Below are 24,950 nucleotides of genomic sequence, written 5' to 3'. Positions count from 1 at the left end.
ACTGGATTTTGAAGGGTAAGTGGGGTTCTGACCACAACCAAGAGTAGTAAAAATACTACAGATCAGGCCAAGACCCAAGGAGACTTCAGGAAACCTGAAATGGGAAGAATACCTTTCCTGATATTTGTGGTGTTAATTCAACTCATTCTCTCAAAAGGCTCATTAGTCAAAGTTGATTATCTAAGACAAATGTATTTAAATTTACTCACCTATTTCAGAAAATTCTTGGTCATGTTGTTAAGTGCTTTAGTTATCTTATGTTGTGGCATCTTGATGAATTTCCCATGTTAGCAGAGATTTCTTCTAGAAATTGTCAGAAAAAAAAAAAAGAATGTTAAATACAATCACATGCCTATCTTTCCTTTGCCAAGTACTGGAAGAAGTAAAGTTAAGAATCAAATTTTCCTTAAATTTCAAATGAAACTAACCATCTGACTTAGAAATAAAGCTCTTGGTTCAGTGTGCTAAGGACTGGGGGCATGTAGCCTCCACGCTGGTATATAATGGTCTGTGATAGAGCTACCTGCTCCAAGTGCTCAGGAAGAATTCACATTAAAAAGTTATAAAGTAACTTTTGCAGGGAATGGAGAGTGTGCATTTGTTATGTGTAAATGTGATCAACAAATTGACAGCTCACCACCATATTCCTATCTTTTCTGGATTCATTTCCTTGCTTAAAACCTCTTGGTGCATGTACCAAATCCGCCAAACAGCTGCTGTATGAGCAAAAAAAAAAAAAAAGGTGATGATTAATTTCTCCTTAGTATGCGATTTCTTTTTAAGCATATTTTTGTGCAGGTAACTCATGTGCCTCGCAAGTAGTCAAAGGCACAAAAGAGTTTCTGGTGCAAACCATGAGTCTCCCTGTCTCACTTTCCAGAGATCACCTTTTAGAACTGTCTTATCACTCCAGAGCTCTGGGGCTTCTCTTAAGGTTCCAATAGGCGGGTTAAAGACTTCCCCTGTCACAGCATTCTGTATGGTATTCTGGATGCATCTTCCTCTCTTCTGGCATTTGTTAGTATACTTCTTCCATCTTCTGGAGAGTAATCATTTGCTGGCATGTAACAGGCACTCAGGTATTTGAATGAATGAAGTCATATGTTTCATTATATCCTGTGGTACTTGTCCTTTTTTTTCCCATAAGAAATCCTGGAACTGGCTCCTTCCTGGCCTAGTGTACTTTACTTTCTAACTTTGGTTCGCACGTTAGTTCTCTATCAGCTCTTAACTTCTTTATTCAAAGATGATTTCTTACAAACACGAAGCCTTTATACCTGAACTGCAAAATACAGGCCAACAGGCAATCTGTGTGAAGAACCCACGCAAAAGATGAAATTATCCATAAGTAAAAGGGACAGAAGGCATAACACAAATGAAGTGCAAATTGGGGGGGGGGCATTGGAAGAGGTCAGTTAGGGCAGGACTGGCAGAAATGTGAGCTGGGAGATACACCCCCACCCTAGTAGCAGTTGAACCTCTGGCATCCATGCTTTCTGAGTCTTGTCATACAACAGTATGACAGATGAGAAATTAAGAGGTTTTCGTGCGCGCGTGTTTTCTTGAAGTGGTAACAGAAATACAGCATTTCTGAGACTCGCCTGGCCCTGCTCCAGGTGCTTGTGTGGACACACCTGTGCTATACAGAAACAGGTAGAAGGAATCATGAGCCATTACTTTTTTTTTTTTTTTCCAGGTTAGCACTGGATTCATTGCATAACATGCATAAGATGCTTTCCTTGTGGTTTCTTTATAGAAGATAGCAAAATATGCTAAAGTATAATATTTATGAAGTATTTTCAGCACCAGAACTTATATAAATGCAAAACTGTCACAGAGATTGACAGTCTGTGTTCTCTGGTAGTTTTGGAGTGATAGTTTTGGAAAGTTTCCACATTTGATGATTTCCTCCTCCTCATGAAATTTTTTGCAATTTCCATGTACTTTCCAAACTACACTGGTTTTCTAAGCTTGCTTTTGTGTATATTCTTCATGAGTAGAATGTTAGATCATTTTTACGCTTTATAAATATTATAGATTATATGTATGAAAAAAACCGTAACATTTCTAGTAGACATAGAGGCATAAAAATATTAATAGTTTGTATAAAGATATCCTGGATTTACATATTTAAAAAAATCTGGACCATTTTATTGCCATAATTTCAGGCATTATTCTTTCCTCTTTTGTTCATAAACCACTTCTCATTTACCTGTTTGGGATAGAAGAATTCGGTGGAGTTGTGGGGCTTCACCTGCTCTAGTTGTTGCATCTTTTCCTGTCTGTGCCTGGATAGGAGAAGGGACCCTTAAGGGAGATTAGATCAAGATGGAATAGTAGCTTCATATGCCAGCATTCCAGAAATATTTTGAAGTGACAGGAAAGATGTGTGTGCATTTTCTACGATAGCCTGGAAAATAAGCAAATGTGATCTTGTGGGCCAGAAATTATAAGAGAAATTCATGAAAGGCAAATGAGAAACAATTGAAGGTAGAAACCATATCCCAAAACATGAGAGAACTGTGAAAGGTGGTAGGGATGGATTGAGTATTCCAGGCTTAGTGGCTGTGTATATATGAGGATCAGAAGAAGCCCTAGGTAATGATGATGTCTATAGAGCCTGCAGGATACCCAGTGTCTTCAATAATTTTTTTCATAGTTATATTAGACAGAATTTGCTTTAAGAACCCTTGCTTGATGTACTTACATCAAGGATGCACTTATAAAAAATTTTGTATTCATGATATTTTTTAGTATACCGTTGGACCAAATTTTCTATGCCGTTACTCAGGATTTTTCCTTGGGACATGGGGGCATGGCTCTTGGGCCAAACATACATATTCACTTCTCCCAGCAGGGAGAGGAGTGGGAGGTAGGTGATGGATTGCCTGGCTGTCCCTATTGAATATCTCAAGAATGCTAGAAAATCTGGCTCAGAAATTAGTCACTCCTACTGCTGGTCACAGCTGATTTCACCTTTGAATGCCTCTGCTGTTGGGTATCCCCTTGCTGTTGGGAGCCACTGCCATGAATTAATCCTAAACTCTTCCTCCTCCTCTGTATCACTTGCTCAGAAGTCAGAGGCCTTGGCTGAAACCAGGTCATGCTCCTGTGGTCTAGCTGTAGGTGTTGGGAAGTCTGGCTCCTGCCTCCACCAAGACCCACACAGTAGGGGATTCTCTCCAAACAGGGAGAGGGTTTGATACATACCCAGAACAAAACGAACTAAAATGGGCACTTCCCTATGCAGAATATTTGACATTAGAAGCTTTTTTAATGTAATTGATACATGAAAGTATGAACATCATATAATTATCTGATTACCAAAAAGTTGATAAAGTTATCACTTGTTCTTGATTAAAAACAAAAACTGAATAAAAAAGACAAAATAAAGCAGAATATAAGGAATCTTCTGTTTGATAAAGGGTATATTAGGGCCATACAGTACAAATTATACTTAGTGGTAAAATTTTAGAAGCAGTTACATTAAAACAGGAGGACAATAAGGATACATGTTCTCACAATTACCAGTTTTTCTTTTATTGAGGTCCCAGCCAATGCAGTAAGAAAACAGAAGTAAATGGGGGCAGCATTTTGACAAGGAAGAACTAGAACTCTTATTTGTAGAAAATGTGATTATCTGAGAAAGCTCCATAAACAAACTATTTGAAAAGACTTTAGCAAGATGGCTGGGAGTAAGATCAATGGAGAAAATTAGTTATTTTCCAATATATTAGCGATAGCCAATCAGAAAGTATAACAATACAACTAAAATATCTAAGAATGAGCCTGTATTAGTTTTCTATTGCTGTGTAACAAATTACCACAAACAAAATTGCTTAAACCTGCCCCCATTTATTATCTCGCAGTTATGTAGGTTGGAAGTTCAGGATGGTCCAGCTAGGTTTTCTGCTCATGGTCCTACAAGGCTGAAGTGTTAGCTGGGCTCTTAGCCAAAGACTCTGGGGAAGAATCTGCATCCAGACTCTTAGTTGTTAGCAGAATCCCATCTTTGTGGTAAGACCGAGGTTTCTACTTCCTCGCTGGCTGTCCGCTGGTGGCTGCCCTGAGTTCCTTGAGGCTGTTGCCATTCTTCTCAGATGGCCCCTCCATCTTTCAAGTGACAGGGACCTGCAGAGCCCTTCTCATGGTTTGAATATATTTGACTTTCCTTCTGCCTTCCTGTTCTGCTGGAGAAAGCGCTTTGCCTTAGCCCATGTCGTTAGGCCCACTTCAGTAATCTCCCTATCTTAAAGACAACTGTGCCGTATAACATAACACAATCACATATGATATCTATGATATGCTATCTCATCATAGTCACAGGTTCCAGAGAGCAGGGCAGGCTATCTTTGGTGGTGGTGGTAGGAGGGGTGGCAGGGGGCAGGGAATTTTGTAAACCTGCTTACACAGAACCTAAGTAGAGTTCTGTAAGACCTACATGAGAAAAAAAATATAAAATTTCCTTGAAGGATATAAAGGATGATCATATAGGTTTCCCTTTGTAAACATATCCATGCCCCCCACAAATCAATTCAATTCCAGTTAAATTTGCAATGGAATTGTTTATTAAATTAGCAGCTGTTTCTAAAATGTCCAAGAATTGGCAAAGACAATTTTGAAAAAGAAAGATGAATATCAAACAAATTATATTAAACTAAATTCCTTAAATCTTGGTCATATTGGTCCTGGAGTAATCCTAATCCATGGGATAGAAAGGGGTTCATTAGTAGATGATAAAGGTGTTTCAAATTGAAAGGGAAATGATGGTTTTTTGGTAAATAGTGGTACAGTTGTCTATCCATTTGGGAACAAAACATAAAAATAATTTCCAGATGGAACAAAGAGCTAAATATACTAAGTAAAACTGTACAAGTGTTAGGAGTACTTAGGAAAATTTACTCATAAACTTTGGGTTGGAGGATGCCTAACCCAAATGCTAGGGAATGCAATTGGCCAGTAAGCACATGAAAGAGTGTTTTCTTAGTGTCAGGAAAATGTAAATTAAAACAATTCCTTTTTCTGCCCCCCGCCCCCCCCTTTTTTTTTGCACAATCAGATTGGAAGAAATCTGCTCAGTCCAAATGTTGGCAAGGATGTGGGGAAACATATACTCTCATTGAATGAATTGTAATGGTTTTTTTTGGCAGTGCCCTCTGTAATTATAAGTATTATAATCCTTCACATGACGAATTTCACTTCTAGATTTTTGCCCCAGAGAAACACACAGGTACTCACGAGCACAAAGAGACATCTTTTGGATGTGGCATTGTGATTATAGCAGAAAATGCCCAACAACCTAAAGATCCATCATGGAAGAGCTTTTTTGCTTATAAATATTTAACGGATTTTGAAAAAGGAACCAATTAAATTTAACCAAAGTAATTTAGAGGAAGACAAAATACCTGTGGGATTTGTAACGAGAACTGTTTTCTCCCATCGTGTACTTTCATCACTTCATATCACCCATTTTATAATGCATTTAATCAAAACATCTGCCTTATGTTAACAATCCATTTTCCAAAACAGTGCAGTATTCTAAAAGCAGTGCAGTATCCATACATGGATAAGCACATACTGGTGATTTTCTGAGGGAAGTTGCAACTGAACAAAAGCCCTACTTAATTTCCACAGTGTGTGACTTCTTAGCTTCTTTTACTACCCTGTTATCCCTGCTAATGATGGAACAAAAGAAAGGAAGAGTCTGCATTTTCTTGCATGTACTATAGAAATGGGTTATTTTCAAGGTTAATGTGGTATGTGGAGTGGTGCTTGCTGATTAAGTGTGTCTTACATGTGTGAATAATTGATATTTAATGTTAGATAAGAATCTTAATTTAAAGAATCTGTGCATGTAGTAGGAGGGGATAAGAGAGATTAGCTTTTTAAGATAGGTATCAACGTTTAAAAAGAAGCTAAGAGAAATGTTTTCTTTATGTCTGTGCTTATGTGAAGTAGATAAAGTAAAATACCTTCACAAGGGGTTTTCAGTACATTAGCCTTAGCAGCTTTAATCTATGGGTTTATTATTTGAGGATTGAAAAGAAAAGCTTTAACTATTGTTATTTTTATTTTATGTATCTTTTGTATTAGTTTGTGAGACTAATGCTGTAGGTGAAAGTTGCTTTTTAAAATGACAGAATTGTGGGATTTTTTTTTTTAACCAGAGTATTTTTTTTTGCTGAATTTATTAGATGCTCTTCATATAAAAGATTATCTTTATTAAAAGAAGAATTTTGTCTTGAAGATACTTTATAATCCCAGAAGAAAAGAAGCTTATATTTAAAAACAAACTGCAATTTAAAAATTATGTTCCAAAGCAATTTTTGAAATACACTTTGCTTTAAATCACATTTTTCTTTGTAATTGAGGTGAAACTTAAAGAGGGAGCCGTGGTCTAATAAAATTGCTCCATCATGAGCAAAGCTAGTAAAAGATGAGAACCGTGATTGTGTCCCGCTGAGAAAGACAAGACACCTTGTTAAAAAAAAAACATGAATTATTTTTGCAGAAGTCAACGAAAGGTTCCGTTGTCCTTGACCATGTATTTCGTCACATAAACCTTGTGGAGATAGATTATTTTGGGCTGCGTTACTGTGACAGAAGCCATCAGACGGTGAGTACAGTGACTTCGTGTTACATTTTTCTGGTTATAAATTTTGCTCTATCTCTGGCCTTTCCTAATGTGGTTTTAGGAGCTGAGGTTCTTTGTAACTGAAAATGACTTTGAAAACCTCAGACTTGTTTTCCCCTCATAATCCCTTTGCATTTTTTCTCTTCTGCCAGAAGTCTATAGAATTGCTGGATTCACAGCTTCTAGGAGTGTATAGTTCTCTTTGCAGAGAGCTTACGTGGTTTCCGGCTTTGCAGCCATATTCTAGTGAGTGCTTTCCATTTGTGCTGTTAGGAGGACTTAGTAAGTCACTCACTGTATATTAGGAGATAAGTGGCTAGCCTCTTGAAGTGATATTATTCCTTTTTAAGAAAGGAAATGGTTAAAGGGAAGAAATACATACAGTGTAAAAAAAATTAGTGCCTATCTCCTATCTAAGTTTTAAAAGTGGAATGAGCTGTTACAAAATGAGTAGAAATTTTCATTCATGAGCTTGATGGGCTAAGAGTAATAAAGGCAACCTGGCTTTTGGTTCTGGTGTCAATTATTCACAAGGGTTAACTCAGAAGAGAGTTATTAAGAAATTCACCACAGTGGAAAGACTTTGGAGGTGATGGTTTTGTAGGATGAAAGGATATTCATTAATGAGACTTTTGGTTTATTCTAAGAGGGATCTTAACCTCAGTTAGATATAGCCTCATTATGCAAAGTGCTCGTGCTTACCTTAAAAATAGCCGATCTGACTTGCCTTTTATTTTTCATCTATTCAATTGCTATTAAGATAAAGATTTCCTCTTCTTCTTTCATCAGTTCTCCTGGCCTCAAGGTCATGTGGGGCGCATTCAGTGAGAGGATTTTCTGAGTGGTGGTTTTGTGCTCTGGTCCCAGGGATGTCCCAGGATGAAAAGAGACAGGCAAATGGAATGCTATTGATGGTGGTGGTGACTTGTGACTTTTCTTTAGTTCTATAAACCTGTCTTACAGGAGGATTTCACAAAGTAGGAGTGAAAAATTTGAGTGTGTTGGGTAGCTTTCCATAGAAAGACATAACTTTTGGGGAAAAATAAAAAAAGACATAACTTTCTAAAGGCTGCTGGTCATTAATGCATATGGCAAAGAAAGGGAATGGATGTCTTCAGAAGTTCACTGAATTCTATCTTGCATAGGCCACAAGTAAATATAGCAGAACTGTAAATATGTACTGAAAGATTAAATTGAAGGTTATAGAAGACATCTTGTATTACATTCTTATTTTTGAAATAACATTTTTTTCTAGCAGAGAAAACTACAGTTTCTTGATATTATCTAGTATGTCAGACCTTGCCTGGAAACATCGACTCTCTTGCTAGAGTTATATAGACCTTATCTGTCTCTTTCTCTCATTCTCTTTCTTTTTTACTTAGCAAAGAAAAGAAAATATGAAAAGCAAGAGAATTTCAAAACAATGGCCCCGATTCTTGCAAAATAACTAGCAGTTAGCATTGATAGTTTATTGAAAGTTCTGTAGGGTTTATATTAAGACCAATTGTTTTTAATCTTCTCTTCTAAGGTTTGGCATCTGTGCTAGTGTTTATAATACAGGTTTTAGGAGAGAATGAAATTAAAAAGGCAAACTCTTAAATTATATTGTTTTGATGTGGTAAGAACATCAGGTGTATAAATGAAAAAAATATTCTTTGCCTCCTGAGTTTGTGTTATTTCTTGCTGGTAAACTCTGATAAAACAGATAGTTTGTAAACATTGCCTAGTTTTTGCATGTTCAAATGTATTGCCTGATTCCTTTTAATTGTGGGAGGTGGTGAGAATAAGGTTGACCACTTAGGTCAACTCGGGAAGGGGGGTGCATATATATAAAAAAAAAGTGGTATATCTGCAGATAAAAGTAAAGAAAATGACTAGGAAAGGAGAGATGGCTCCCAGTGAAAAGCCCTAGGCTTTCCCTCTCTCTGTATTAGCCATGGACCATACTTTCCGGCCATGCCAGAACTGTGGCTGGGCTGGGGGGGGAACAGGCTGGGCATCCTGCAGCTGTGATCAACAAGCAAAATATGAGCAAATGAGTGGAACTGGCAGTGGCAGAAGGTGAAAAAGTGTCAGGGAGGGCTTTGCGCCCATCTCGCAGATTACTGTGAGTTGCAGGAGAAGGTGGCTGCCCTGGAGAGCAACATGCCTGATGAACATGTTTCCAGCATGGATGGGCCTCCCATGGCAGGGAACTTACTGTCTGCAAAGCCTGGAACTCATCATTCAGCAGCAGCAGCGCCCCCACCCCATCATCATCATCATCATCATCATCATCATCATCATCATCATCATCATCATCAGTGCGTTGGGAACTATAAACACTCTTCATGGGCTATCACAAGCTCAGAACAGCCCTACAAGGTAAACACCATCATGCCGGGAGAGGTGAAGAAACACCAGCTAAGAAGGTTAAGCACCTTTCCCAAGGTCAGATAGCCAGCACGTGCTACTGTCAGAATTCAAACTCAAGTCAGCACATCTCTAGCACCTTTCAACCACTATGGCACCCTGATGAAAAGGTTTTGCAGACTTAGGGCACTAAAGAATTCTTTTTCTATGCAATCTCCATACTTAATGTTTGTTGAGAGAGGAGTTGAATGGCATTTTTCAATAAGTAAACATCTCAGACTGACCCTGTGGCAAGAGGGCTTATTTGGGACTTCATGGGTTTGCGTGTTCCTGTGGTCGTTCAGCAGTTGCTTAGTGAATGCCTGACATGTGCAGGCCATCTGTGAGGGTGTTCTGTGTCTCAGGAGCTCAGGAAAGGGAATTCACTGCCTGGAACAATACATATTTTTTAAAAGGCACAAGTGTTGTTATTAATAGCTATACATTTCATGAAACCAAGTCTTGGGAAATTCATGTAACAAATGCATTGATTCAGGTATTACCCATGTGTAAAGAGTAACAACTAGACAGAAATATACCTTGTTGAAGCAGACTTCTCTGTAAGACAGCAGGCCCCCAACCTTTTTGGCATCAGGGACTGGTTTCATGGAAGACAATTTTTCCACCGGAGATAGAGGCGGGGGCATGGTTTCTGGATAATTCAAGTGCATTGTATTTATCGTGCAGTCAAACCTCTCTGCTAGTGACAATCTGTATTTGCAGCCGCTCCCCAGCGATAGCATCACCACCTCAGCTCCACCTCAGATCATCAGGCATTAGCTTCTCATCAGGAGCATGCAACTTGGATCCCTCACTTGTGCAGTTTACAGTAGGGTTCATGCTCCTATGAGAATCTTATGCCGCTGCTGAGCTGACAGGAGGCGGAGCTCATGCGGTGTTGCAGGCGATGGGGAGCGGCTGTAAATATAGATGAAACTTCACTTGCTTGCCCGCCGCTCACCTCCTGCTGTGCAGCCTGCTTCCTAACAGCCCCTGACTTGGTACTGGTCTGCCATCTGGGAGTTGGGGACCGCAGCTCTAAGGAGTACAGCTGACTTGATTTGGAACACTCTGGGCACCTTAATTTCTTAACTTTGGTTCTCAGGTAGGTTCTGTAAAAGAAACTCTAAGAAATAAAAACAGTTCTTCACTAGGGTGTGTTTACTGAGACCGAATTAACACAATAGAATGAAAGCTGCACACATTAACTCAGTCTTTTATAAAAGCCAAACTCTTGGCCAGGTGTGGCGGCTCATGCCCATAATCCCAGCACTTTGGGAGGCTGAGGTGGGAGGATTGCGTGAGGCCAGGAGTTTGAGACCAGCCTGGGCAACATAGGGAGACCCTGTCTCTGCTAAAAATACAAATAAAAATTAAAAAAATGAAATAAAAAATAAATAAAATATTAAAATATAAATAAACTGACTTCTTAAAGGTGCACCATGGGTTTGCATACTTATAGTTCCTTTGCATAAAGACAAAGGGAAAGCACTTGGCCTGGAAATAGAGCCTGTTTTCTGTTCTATTTGCCTTGTGCTATCCAGGATCATTCTTATTCTCTTTTATCAGGGCCTTGGTTCAATTTACAGAAAATTCCCAGCTTCGATTTGAGCTAGGTATGAGGCAGTCTGTCATAGGGATTATAAAAATGCACTCGGGAGTCAGACCTGGATTTGTCTAATGATCCTGTCACTTACAGTTATAAATATTTAATATTTTCTTAAAATACTGACCACGAATGCTGCAGAAGGGCAGCACTTCTAGAGAAGTTTGCTCCCCCCAGTATGTCCTAGGACTGCCTATGACCAGTTTAGCTGCCACCTCTGCCTGCAGGATCATCTTGTTCCCTCATAGGGCCCGGCAGCTGCGCTGGGTGTGTCTTGTCTTTGAATGGACTCCGGCTTTCTCTATGTGCTGCGGCCTCATCCCTGGCACCCGTGAATGTGATCAGCCTTACATGGCAAAAGGGACTTTGCAGATGTGATTAAGTCAAGCATCTTTAGATGGGGAGATTATCCTTGATTGTGCAGGTGAGACCATTGTATTCACAGTTGTCCTCCTATGTGAAAGATGCAACAGTGGAGGCAGAGGTCGGAGAGATGCAGTTATTGAAAGGGGCCTCACGCCAAGGAGTTCAGGCAGCCCCTGGAAGCTGGAAAAGGCAAGGAAACAGATTCTCTCCTGGAGCCTCCAGAAGGAACACAATCCCCCAACACTTTGATTGTAGCCCCGTGAGATCTTGGGACCTCTCACCTCCAGACCTGTAAGATAATAAATTTCAATTGCTTTAAACCTCCAAGTTTATGGTAATTTTTTTACAGCAATGAAAGGACACTAATACTCTTAGATACAGTGGGAAGAGTTTTATTCTTGCTTGCTCAGGGGGAATATGAGGGCTTTCTTGTTTGGGTTCTTCACACTAGGCAGAAACCTGAAACACTGTTACTGTCCCTGAGTAATAACATCATACATCCTCTGCTGTGGGTGCTTAGGATTTCTTTGTGATCAGAGCTGCACGTGCATCCTCAGATGTTTAAGGGCAATATTAGTTGCTGCTTCAAAAGTATTTAGGTTCCTTATGGGAGAGGGATGGCAAGATCTGTTATAGTGATAGGCAGAGACTTGAAATTGCAGCAGCACAGACTTCTTCACTTTAACTGGTGAATTTGAAATTAATCTGAGGTTGACAGGAACTTGAACCATCTTTTGGGCTTTCAAAGTTGTTATACATGAATTGTGATTTGGTGGAATAGATAGCTACCTTTGGAGTTACAAGATAGGTTTGAGTCCTGTGTCTGCTAATGCATGATCAAGTCAATTTGTCTGAATCTTGATATCCTTATCTTTAAATTCAGAATCAAATTTGTTTTCTCCTTAACTTTCAGGAATGTTGTAGGACCAACTCAGAATGCATGAAAACTCTTCGTAGATTATAAGATGTTAAACACATAGAAGGCCTTTCCTGTCGAAACTAGGGTGGGAGAAAATATTGGTAGTGATGTACATTTTCTAAAAAGTGGAATGGGGGAAGAGGGAAACAGATTGGAGAAAAAAGAAGATAAAACTCTAGATTCTTAAACAGCTTTTGAGATTTTTGAGGATGAGTTTTGTTGATATTGAAAACAATATTAAGGATGAATGTGATATCTCAATATTACTTCTGGCTTTAAAATTAGTTTTTAAAAGGCAAGGCACTTGTCTGGGGCACACAGCCTGTTTTTCTGTCCTACTCTGACTTCTGACTTATGTCATCCTGGTTCTTTTTTTTTGGTAGAGTCTTGTCTCTTTCTTCAGTGAGGTGTTCAATATTGAGGTAGAAAATGCATAAAGTGCAAATCTTTTTTTTTTCTTTAAATTTTTTTAAACTTCTCACTTTTTTCCTCTCTTATTTTTTTTTTGTTCTGCAGCTCATAGATCTAGGAGTAGGGTACAAATCTTAAGTGTACACCCTGATGAATTTCTACATGCACCCATACAATTAATTATAATCACAAATCACTTTGAGATACAGTTTCAACCCATCATATCACTTGTATTCCTGTACAGTCAATATCTGCACCTACTCAGGGTAACCTCTATTCGGACATATCACCAAGAATTAATTTTGTTTGCTTTTTTTTTTCCCCCGGGTTTGTTCTTGATCTAGACCATGCAGACTGCCAGGATGTAGGTCTCTTACATCAGCGCTTTGGTTCAATTTACAGATCACTTCCAGAAATTATAATTGTGTCTTATTTTACCATTAGCATTTGAAGCTTCTTTACAAATTACTCCTTCAAAGGCAGACGTTATATATAATTAGAGCTTTTTTCAGAGTATGGAAATCAACATGGCTGTGAGAGTCAGGCTGCTGGATTTGCTACCCGTTTTGCCTCAGAAGTCCCAGAAAGGGGAAAAGAGGATGCACGCAGATAAAGGCAGCACATAAATACCTTCTTCCCCAGTGAGCTCTTCCTTTGCTTCACCATGACCATCAAAGCAACCAGAGACTTCCCACCTTGACTACCCCACCTGCAAGCACACTTAGTTGCTTCCTACTGGTGATTTCTTCTCCTGTCACTAGTGCCTCTGACCTGGATCTTGCCACCTCTTGCTGCTTCTCTTCTGTGTCTCTAACCTCCCCTCTCTGTTCCCTCCCTCCCATCAGTATTTGGGGTGTTCGGGTCTCCCCCATTTAAACCGCCCCTCCCCTATTCCCATGTTTGGGTCCCTCTGCATCACAGCTAAACTCCAGAAAACCTTGTGGAAATTCTTTGTCTCCACTTCCGAAATCCTCTGCATTCCTAAACTTCTCACAGTTCATCTTTGCTCCCCATCTCACCACAGAAACCCCTCCCCCCAATTGCTAAATCCAAGACACTCAGCCCTTCTTACTCAGCCTTTCTGCTGCATCGACACTGGTGACTTGCTGCTCCTTGAAGTCTCTTCCTTTTGTCCTTATGACACCATATTCTCCTTGTCTTCCTCTTTTCAAGTTTTCTTCTAGTTGTTCGTGTGCAGTCTTCTTTACGATCGCTGTTCCTCTGCCTCTTCCATAAAATGTTGATATTCACCAGGATTTCGTCCTTGATTTCCTTATGCTCTCTGTATAGGCTCACACGTTTAATGCTTCCTTTTTTGATGTTATTTGTCTCTGAAATAATTTCCTTAATAAAAAATCTAAACTAAACTGTGTATATTTTTGTGTCCTCCCCAATGCCCCGAAATGCCCCGAGCATCGCTGAACAAAAACAATCCTCATGCGCTGTGAGCACCAGCAGGCAGGCTCAAGTCTGCAATGTCTACTGTGAGTAATGGTGCTCCTCCTGCACCTTCTGGGATTGTGTGTGCTGGCACACACCCGTGATGACTGATAAAATGTGTGTTGCAAAGAAAGAAAGGAAGATTGAAGATTGTCATGCTGTTCTTACAAATGGGAATGTTTGCTGTCTGAGTGTCTTCAAGCATCTGGTGGAGGAATGGAGGGAAAAGATGAAGAAACAGAAAGGTTGTCTTGGGTAGCCCTTGACTTTATGAAGAACATCATAAGCAGTATGGCAGCGTGAGGGTACTGACAACAAGACATGAAGGGTAACTGGGAAACAACCAGGGCTGGTGGCTTTGCGAGAGTCCAGGACCCTGGAAGGGAATGCCAGAAGCACGATGCCAGAATGCCCACAGCACTGCAGCTCTCGTTTTCCTGCCGATGAGTATGTGTTATTCTTCTGGGTAATCCCATGTGTTCATGGTTTAAGTTACTATCAAAAGACTAATGACCCTTAAATTCATATCCTCAACCCAGATATCTCAAGAGGCATCACACTGTAAGGAATACAGGCTCTGGGTCTAGGGTGTCTGGGTTCAGACCATGCTTAACTACCAGGGAGAGCTGTGTGGCATTGAGTCTTCCCCACTTTGCTATTCCTCGGTCCCCCTGTTTATGAAATAGGGGGTAGTAACAATACTAGCTTCACAGGGTGATAGTGAGGATTGAAGGAATCTATATAAAATACCCAGACTGGTGCTTTAAACTGCATGCTCAACATGTGTTAGCTCTGAGCTGGATGCCCCTCAGGTACTTCAAAGGCAACGTATTCAAAACTGAAGTCATCATCTTCCTCTCCAAATCTGTTCCTTTTTAAATGTAGCTAAGAGCAGTGATTTTTTTTAAAGAATTTTTTTAAAAAAAACATGTACTTATATATAATTTTAGCTTCAGAGTAAACATTTTGTAAGTTTTAGTAGATACAAATCTTTGATTTCTCATTAATATTGACATTGTAAAATTGAATTGTCATACTACTCTTAAATGTACCCAGTGAATCTGTATATCATAGCAATTTTGTATTCTTCATCTGTCTTTAAAAAAATATATGAACAAGTTCTTTCTTAGAAGTCAGAAATGTTCTTTATTTTTTGTCCTTAATCTTATATTTCTATTCTATTTTCTCTATAAAATTTTCTTACATTTTTACTAATAAAATATATTCATACATAACATCATACATATAAGTTGGACTTTTAAGTTTATTTCCTGAGACCTTAAGGCTCTAATTGTTATTGAGACTTAAGAGTAGTTAGTACAGCCATGGTTATCATACAGTTAATTAAAACTATAAAATATTCATTATTAAATGAAATTATTATATGATTAAATGAAAAATTATTATTAAATTATTAAATGAAAAAAATAAGCATATATTGGAAGTGCATCTCTTAATGAATGGGGCTTTGTCTTCTTAATTAGTCCAGGTACGCCTGGATTATTATAATTTTGGAGTGAGATAAGGCTCAGCAATAATATTATTCCTATTTTTTGTTTTTATAGTTATGAATACTGAGTAACCTTATTTATTTAAATAGGTAGAAAAGGAAGGAGTTTTGCTAATGGAAGATTACTCAATTCCTTGAACTCTTTCTGCATTATAGGCCAAAAAAAGAAAAAAAATCACATAGTGATCCTTCATCTAAAATTATGTTTTGTATCTCTTAGGTACCTCAAACACAAAGCAGTCATCATCTTTCCTTCTAACTCTACTGCTTATAGTCCTGAGAGTAGTGTTTTCTCAGACCATCCCTATTAGGTTCTCCTTCAATTTAGTTAAAGCAGTGAATTCAAAACCACGGATTGGCCAGGTGCCATGGCGCACGCTTATAATCCTAGCACTCTGGGAGGCTGAGGTGGGAGGATTGCTTGAGCTCAGGAGTTCAAGACCAGCCTGAGCAAGAGTGAGACCTCATCTCTCCCCAAAATAAAACAAATTAGCTGACGTTGTGGCACGTACTTATAGTCCAGGAGTTTGAGGTTGTGGTCAGTTATCGTGATGCCACTGTACTCTACCTGAGGAGACAGAATGAAACTCTGTCTCTAAAACAAAACAAAAATGGAAACTGTTTGTTACTCAATCTTTATAAAATAATTCAACTTCATAATTTTTGGGAAATGTATTCATAAATGCTTTACCAAGACTTATTAATTATGCTTTTTTCTTTGACTTAGAGGCATTTGATTCAATCTAATATAGCTGGAAGAGAGTCAAAAATGTATTACTTTCAGCAATACATATATTTGCCAATATAAGATTTTTGATAAAAATGCTTTTTATCTAATTATGTACTTTATGTTTTCATCAGAATCTTGTAGCTGCAGATTTAGTTCATTCAGCTCATGGAAAGTGTCCAACATGTAACTCTTTGCCAAAGCCAGTCGTCATTAAACCTCTCATCCAAACTCGCTTGCTTCCTGTCATTTGTCAGTTTAAATGAAAATGTTAACTTGTGTTCTGCGGAAAGCATTTCACTTGGAATCCTATTCCCAAGATGGCTAGACAGATAAGGCGCAGCATTTTGTCACCTAGATGAGAGGCAGGTCTGCCTTCAGTTAAGTCTTACCAGGACTTTGTTTTATCTTATGGGTCTCCTCATGAGTCATGCGTATTTTGACAATAGCTGGAGGATGGAAGTTGCAAGATCATTAAACAAAAATCATCACTCCCTGCTTGACTTTACTCTGTAACATATCTCATTTCAAAACCTAACTGTGGGCCAAACCGTGCTTCTAAAACTTTACCTAGTCCTTCCCAGAAATCTGTACAATGTAGGGAAAGATATGAAACCCTTTCTTCTGGTTTGTGGTGTCTTCATTAAAGGCAACTTTGCTACCACCAGAATTTTAAAAAGTCTTACTGTTTCTCCTGGGATTTTTCACACCCTGGGGCAATGTGCTATAGTGGCTCGAAGTGGGCGAAAGGTGCTTTTTTTACAGTAAATTGGGAAAGGAGAATTTTGAAAGGGGAGTGCAGGGGAGAATTTTGAAAGGGGAGTGCAATTTTGAAAGGAGGACTTATATGTTATCTTAATTTCAGGTCTGTTCTTAGGTTGATCAGGTGTAGACTAAGAGTGTATATGGAAGCTGAGGATCTGGCAATTAAGTTCCTTAATAAAACTATCTGTTGCCTTTGTATCCCTTGGGACGTCTTTACTGTAGCATCCCTCAGGTGGATGCACCTTTGTTGGAATAGCTTAGTGAATGTCACCACCATCCACTTGATTGCTCAAGCTAGAATCTTGGGTGTCATTCCCGGTTACATCGTCTCACCTTCCGTCATAGCTAATGAGTCACCAAGTTCTGTCGTTCTACTCCTTAATGCCTAGAGTGACCATATAATCCACCGTCCAGTCCAGGATACTTTGAGAGTGAAAGGGGCACTGTTAATAACTAGGTGGGACAACTGGTGTAAACAGGACTCATGGTCATCTACTAACCTATTTGGAATCAGTGTCCATCTCTGATTTTTAGTCTAGGTGCCAGAAGATTAGCTTGGATTTCTCTAAGGGTTTTTGACTGGCCTTCCTGCCTGTGGGAGTATTAAATCCCATTCACCATTTTGTTCCTGTCTCTGTTGCTGTGAGCAGGTGATCTGTAATGGTGCTGAGTTGAAGAACTCTCACCTGGACAGTGTGGGCAGCCAATGGGAGGGGAGCGCCCTGACAAGAGCTCCTCCCCCAACCCCCTTTCCATGTCTGTGTGTTCCCTCCTGTCCTGCAGTTCTTTGAATTTATCACCTTGCTTCTCTTATGAAAGGCCTCCTCTATTGTTCATTTAAACCAGATTTTACCTATATCAAAAAACAACAAAGAAAAGGCTTTACAGAGATGTTAGGAAATTAGGTTGGAAATTTATGGGATTATAAGGAATTACAGATAGAGGATATTTTTCATGTGCTGGCAACTACCAGGTACTGCTTAGAATATTCCTGCATAATGAGAGGTAGGGTAGTATGCTATGTTATAGAAGGAGGTATTTTGTATGAAGACCTGAGTCCAGGCGGTACCACCCATAGCTGTATGGTTGTGGATCCCATGATTTTAAAAAATTAGCTTATTATCAACAGTACTTTTAATAAAAGATTTTTCTGTTTCTCTTTAGTTGAACAGTGTCTAATAAGAAAGGGAGAGATGTTGTTTTTCTGGAACATTTTCTGTTCAGAGTGGGTGTGATCTCTCCTGAGCATAGTCATATGATACAGCAAGAGAATTCAGGAGCTGACATGCTTGAAAGAATCCTTGGATGTGCTGAGAAGGGAGCCTCCCAAATGGCACCCACAGAGTCACTTGGTGCATTGCATACTTTCCTCACTGAAGTGCCTGGGAAAAGCAGAGCATGCTTGAATTGGTCTCAGTTTCTTTGTCGTATGTGTTGATTTTGACATGGGTTCAAAAATGCTCTCGAAGGACCTATATTTGTCTAGAATCAGCTCCATGACACACCTTGAACTTAATCCTTTTATAGTTTTTTTTTCTTTTTCCCTTAAATGGTTGATTACAATAGGCATGAGTGTATCTCATATATAATAATATATATTATATAATAATATATTAATATAACATATTAATATATTCATAATAATAATATATCTTACCCTACAGCTTTAATAAATTTGTTTCCAGGTTTAGGGAGGTGAGGGACAGAATTTTGTCTTGTATAGAAAGTGATTTTTCATCAATGGCACCCAGTGTCTTTTTTTTTTTTTTCATCGAAACTGGATTAAAAGGAAGAACAGTTGAATATGACAAAGGTGTAAAATAATTTAAAACAGAACTATCAGGAATGACAAACCTCAATACATACATACATTTAAATATTTGTGTGTGTGTATGTGATATTTTTAAACATAAAACAAGGTTCACAGCTATGCTAAGTGTTGTTATCAGTAAAACAGGTACCAGAGAAATTTCTGTGATCCATACCTTTCTAGTTATGTAAACATGTGAAAGGAACAATTGCTGATTCCTTTAGTATGACCATTTTATAAAATTAGACTGTCCTTCTCCCTGGTTAAATCAGAATGATCTATAAAGGATGGAATTTCAGACAGTTGACTGATGGCTAATGGAAAGCAGTTACTTTTAGAGTTAATGGTTTTAGACATTTTCTTGATTATCATAGAAAACTAGTTTTTTTCAAGTCTAGAATTTTGATACAAACCTCTGATGAATTAACCTTCATCTAACCTTATTCTGAATCTTAAGAGGATTTTCTCCATGAATATAACAAGCACTTTAATTGGGACGTGCCAGTAGCCTACTAATAAAATGTATTTTATGGAATATTATTTTATCTTGAATTTTATAAAATTTCAGATATATTGTAGTACTAAAGGCTGAGTTTGTCTTTTTTGTAGACCTGCTCTAGTAAGAGAGGGCCTATAGGGATTGTTGAAAGTTGGGCTTTTCTGGGTGATTTGGACTTACTTACTTTGTCTTTTGGACTATGAATTTTGAAAGTTGCCTTATGAATTAACAAAAGTAGGCCTTTTAAAAGCTGATGATATATATATAGGAGTTTAGCTTAGTACAGTGGTCTCAAGGACTTTGTTTCCAGGGGAGAGACAGAATATATGTTCTGTCTCCCTGACAAAAATATATGTTCAAATATTAGGTAGTGATGAGTGCTTTGAAAATAAGATTGTGAGAGACACAGGGCTTCCTTCCACTGGGTGGTCAGAGAAGGCCACTATGAGATGTCATTTAAACTAAGGTTTGAGTGACAAGAAGGGGAGGAGTGTGGCAGGCAGAAGGAACAGCTGGTGGAGAGGCCCTAAGAGAGTGACAACCCTAAGGTGTTCTGGAACTTAAAGGAGAACAGTGACGCTAGATAGTAGTGAGAAAGGGGGTGAGGAAGTGGGAAGGTGGGCAGGGGCCACATGACACATGGCCCAGGAGCCTCCGGTAGGCTACAATATGGGAATCTATTGGGAGTTTTAAGCTGAGGAGCGATAGGCTCTGAAGGGGAAACTGGTTTTGGGGTTTGAAGAGTCAGCTGTTCTGGTTTGAATCTGTGAAGCTTAAAAAGTCCATTGGACATCCAAGAGATGTTAAGCAAGGAGTTTGGGCTCCTGGGAGGTTAGAGTCATGTTTAGGAGTCCCAGGTATTTAAAGTCATGAGACTAGCTGTGGTCATTTAGGGGGAAAAGACTACAAGTGCAGAAGAGGAGGGGCGAGGCTGCCACACGCAGCTGTGTTAGCTTGGGCACTCTGGAGTCGGCACAGCTGTGTGGGGTGGTGCTGAGCAAGGCGCGCAGGCCCCACTTACCTCATAGCCCTCTGGGTTGGCTTGGCTCCTCTGCGCCAAACTTGTTAGCTACAACTACATTGCCATTCAACTGATTCAGCTACTGGGACAGAGTTTAAACAAACCCTAACTTAACCATGTGTATGTTTTAATTACTACAGTTTCAGGACATGGTAAATATAGGATTTTATTTCAAGATAAAATGATCTTGGCCTGGTGTGGTGGCTCATGTCTAATCCTAGCACCCTGTCTGGGAGACTGAGGCAGGAGGGTCTACTTGAGGCCAGGAGTTTGAGACCAGCCTGAGCAACATAGTGATGAGACACCCTCTGTACAAAAAATAGAAAACTCAGCCAGGTGTGGTGGCACAAGTTCCAGCTACTGAGGCAGGAGGATCACGTGAGCCCGGGAGTTTGAGGTTGCAGTGAGTGGTGATGATGCCACTGCACTCTAGCCCAGGCAACACAGCGAGACCCTGTCTCAAAAAAAAAAAGAAGAAAGGTTTCATAGACTATACGGTGGTGTCTCACTTATCCAGATTTTAGAAATGTGTAGCAACTTCACTTATCCAAAATGTACACGAAACTTACTAAGAAGAACTGAAGTATCTTAGCAGCCAAAATTCATTATCTGAGAGTTCATTTACAGGATTCAGCACTTTTCTCACAGAATCTGCCATCTCTAAAACTATGTTTATTTTCATTTTTAGGAAGAAATCCAAGCATGTTGGTTATTAGCTGCTCTGGCCCTAAGATCTTTGAAACAGTCGCATAGATCTGTGACTTTTGGCAGGGCTTGGCAGGGACAGTTCATCCCTGCTCCACTTAGTATCTGCTGGAGAAGCTTGAAGGCTGGAGGGCTCCGGGGTCTCAGGCATGTGTCTGGTGGCTGATGTTGACCTGGGCTGGGCCTGGAACACCTGCATGCAGACGTTGTGTGTTGTCGCTTGGCTTCCACACCACATGGTGGTTGGTTTCAGTGGCGAGCTTCCAGAGGACGAGAGGGAGGGAGGCACAGGGAGGAGCCAAAGCCGTATCACCTTTTACGACTCAGTCTCCAGTCAGGAAGTGTTACTTCTATTGCATTCTATTGATTCGAAGTGAAGAGAAGGCCAGACAACATTTAAAGGGAGGAAATATTACATTATACCTTTTCATAGGAATAGCATTGACTAATTTGAAGACAAGTTTTTAAAACATGAGAGTCTGTCTTCTGGCCAAAAATTATATTTTCCCTACATGTAAAATGCACGCATCTCTTCCAGGGCCTCCCAAATTTCTTATTTATTATGACATTGGAATCAAGCTTAAAGTCTTAATCTTATCGAATCAGACTCTCTGGGTATTTTTCTTCAAGTTGAACTCCTTGAGTATAGTTCCTTTTGATCTGAAGACATGTGAATTAAGATAAGAAAGATGTATGTGCTACCCCCCATTCAGCATTAGTAGTGGGGCGCACAGTGCAACATGCAGTGCATAGGAGAGCAGTATAAATGCTTCCAGTTAGGAAGGGGGAACGGGAGGCATGCAGCAGTTACTAGTCCGTAACAGTTGTGAAATCTAGCCAGGCACATGTAGGCATTTCTCTGATTAGGACTTGGTCTCACTGCCTGCAGGTTGCCGACAGTGGGGTTTGGCCCTGTCTTCCAGCTCTCAGTTTTGTTCTCTGGGCTCTCCTCCTTGTTCCTTAAAAAGTAGCATGCATATGCAGCTGGGTAGTGTTCTCAGCCTGCTTTTTGCCTGATGAGGACTGGAAGTCTAAAGGCCTCTTTTCAGTTTGTAGTATCTCTGTCCTTGTCAAGCCAAGCTGGTATAATTCTTCTAAAAAACTTTGTAGATTTCTTATGAATCGACTTCGCAAGACAAAGGCCACACCCACAGATTACTTTGAAATAAGCTCTTCTGTATCTTAGATCCCATACAAGGCTGCTGGGGAAGAGAGTGCCCTTAAGATTATTAGAGAAGCTTTTGTTATCTTGAAAAGATTTACGAGGCATCATATTAAATCTTTTTTGAGGACTTAATGAAGGGCTTTACGGTTATATAATGCTTTCCTGACAGCAAGCTGGATTCAGTCTTTGCCCAGGAGCCATTTCTTAATTGTTAGCACTGTTTGACTTCTGATAAGACTAGGAATGAGAAAAGTTCATTTTCAAGACCAGTGAGTCCTGGATCCTTGATATTTTAATAGTTTTTATTTTTAGCGTATCTCTCTCCACTTGCATTTTATTATGGGCAACAAAACTTGGTACTTTCAACAGTTTACCTGGAAATCTCCTTATCTGGATCATCCAGCTCATTAGGTACATTTTTCATTTTCTATGTTGCCACAGGCATTAGCATTGCTGAACTTTCTGCCTCTGCCTAATAAGGTCCCTTCTCTTCCTGTTTGCCGTGGCTTTCTCTTTGCTTCTCTTTAGGCACTTGCAGACAGCCTCCATGAGGGCCCTCAGGCCCCCACTAATGCTCTCCTTCCAGCCCCTCCTGCTGCCTCTCTCCACACTTAGGAGAAAGTGAAGGGAGTGGGGACAGATCAGGGGGGGCTTTAGGCCATCATGAGGGCTTTGGTAAGAAGGGAAACCACTGGAGGATATTGAACAGACCAGTGAACCGATCTGACCCACATTTTAAAAGAATTTCTCTAACTGCAAGGACAGATAAAGGGACACCATTAAAGGAGTAGTTGAAGTAGTCCAGGGGAAAGGTAATGGCTCCTTAGACCTGGGAGTGATGAGAATGTATCAAATTTATTTTTTATTTTGAACATAGAGCCAGCAGGATTTGCAGATGGATAGAAGTTAAAGAGGTTTTAACCATCGCCAATGGAAAAGTGCTATACCCTTTACTGAGATGGTGAAAACTACAGGAGAACACGTGTTTTGGGGGAGGGAATGGAATCATCAGTTCCTTTTAGGCATGTAAAGTTTGAGGTTCTCATAGGCATCTGAGTTGAAACCTCAAGTAGGCCATTGGATTTAGGGGAGAATTCTGGTTTGGCTATAAATTTGGGAGTTGTTGGTCTGTAAATGACATTCAAGGCCAGGAGCCTTGTGTGTGAGGTGTGAGCTCTGACAGTCCAGCCTGTCCTGCTTAGGGAGATGATGAGCAACCAGCAACAGACATTGTGAAGGTTTCCAGGAGGAGAACCAAGAGGGAAGGGGGTCCTGGAAGCACGAGACAGGTTTCAAGTAAGTGGGTGAAGACTCTGTCATTAGTCTGCAAGGTGGAGGTCATTGCAGTCAGTACTAAAATGGGCTCAAGAGGAGATGAGAGAGACGGAGTATAGAATAACTTTTTCTTTATTTCTCCAGAGATTTATTTCAAAGCACAGAAGTAAAATGGGTAGGTATGGGAGTCAGAAAAGTTATTTTGTTTTCTTAAAGATGGGGGAAATAAAGGCATGCATTCTGCCAGAAATGATCCTATACAAAGAGAAACTAAAGCACAGGAAAGGGAGCAGAAAGTTGCTGGAACCGTGATCCTGAAAAGGTGGGAAGGGGCGGGCTTAAGTGGAGCACGGGCAGACGGACAGTGCCCCCACAGTAGCAGGAGGGAAGACAGGACAGCACAGATGCGGGCAGGTTGGTGGATGGGGTGGGAACGCGAATGCATGTTCTCTTCTGGTCGTTTTAATTTTTCAGTGAAATAGCCAAGATCTTCAGCTGAGAGTGAGGAAGGGAAAGGAGATGTTAGAGATTTAAGGACAAAGGAGAAAGTGTTAAGAAATCATCCTGGAGAATGATAGAATAAAATGTCATAGGATTCTGGGCGATACCAAGGGTTCTCTTGGGTTATTGATAATGAATGTCAAGTGAGCCCACCTGTGGGTGTGCAGTTTGAGCCGTCAGTTATGTTCAGCTCCTTGTGTGGTGGCAGGGAGAAGGCAGGGAGTTGGTGTTAACCATGGGTATTTTTTTGTTCGTTTGTTTGTTTAGTGGATATTACAGGGGTCCTCAAACTTTTTAAACAGGGGGCCAGTTCACTGTCCCTCAGACCGTTGGAGGGCCGGACTATAGTTAAAAAAAAAACAAAAAACTATGAACAAATTCTTATGCACACTGCACATATCTTATTTTGAAGTAAAAAACCAAATAGGCAAAAACACCTGTTTGTGGCCCGCAGGCCGTAGTTTGAGGATGCCTGTTATAGAAGGAAGGGAATTGACTCTTGTAAGTGAGTAGTTGTAATGACTAGTGAGGGAAATGAGGACATGGTGGGGGGCAGGGGGAGGGACAATGAAAAGGTAATGGGATCAATGAGTTGGGTGTCCTAGTGAGTTGGAAGGTTAGTTAGAGGGAGTGAGCTGGGAAAAGAGATGCTGGTAGTTGAGTAAGAATCTTGAATCTGAGGTTATGTACACTATTCAGACAATGTTCTGGAGAGTGACTTGGCCTGAACATAGGATAGAATGGCTTCAGTTCCTTGCAGTGACTGTTCAATACTTCTGGGCAAGTTGTTTAACTACTGTGTTGCCTCATTTGTAAGATGGTAATTATAGTAGTTCCTACTTTACAGAGTTAAGAGGATTGAATGAGTAAATGCGTGAGTCTTCAACAATGCCTGGTACATGGTAGGAATTTAATAAATGTTAGGTATTACTGTGTTTCTATAACCTAGAGGGGTACCGGGGCCCATGGGTGAGACCTGAGGAATATTCCCTGGGGCCAGTGACCCTTATGAGGAGCCAGATGGTCCAACAGTGATTCAGTGAAATCCACTTCTGCTGAAAAATGGGGCCCAGTTACAATGACCCCTCCTTCACTGTAGATCACTCCAGTGATATAGGTCCTTGTTTTTGTCATGACTGTGAGATAGCTCTATTAAGGTGGTTTTACCTAAGGTCTTAAGGCTTATGTGACTCACACCAAGGAGC

At 40.0% G+C, this 24,950-nt stretch overlaps 1 protein-coding gene across 1 annotated transcript in view; it reads left to right on the top strand.

Annotated features, from left to right (window-relative positions):
- EPB41L4A (erythrocyte membrane protein band 4.1 like 4A) overlaps positions 1 to 24,950 on the top strand; it is a 241,476-nt gene that overhangs the window by 89,817 nt on the left and 126,709 nt on the right. The window contains exon 3 of the mRNA XM_076008268.1: positions 6,512 to 6,616. Coding sequence (XP_075864383.1) covers positions 6,512 to 6,616 — 105 coding nt within the window. The remainder of the gene's footprint in view (positions 1 to 6,511; positions 6,617 to 24,950) is intronic.

This window comes from Microcebus murinus, chromosome 11, assembly GCF_040939455.1.
Source record: "Microcebus murinus isolate Inina chromosome 11, M.murinus_Inina_mat1.0, whole genome shotgun sequence".
Lineage (NCBI taxonomy): Eukaryota > Metazoa > Chordata > Mammalia > Primates > Cheirogaleidae > Microcebus > Microcebus murinus.
Note: the sequence above shows the minus strand (reverse complement) of the source record. Positions and strands in the feature narration are given on the sequence as shown.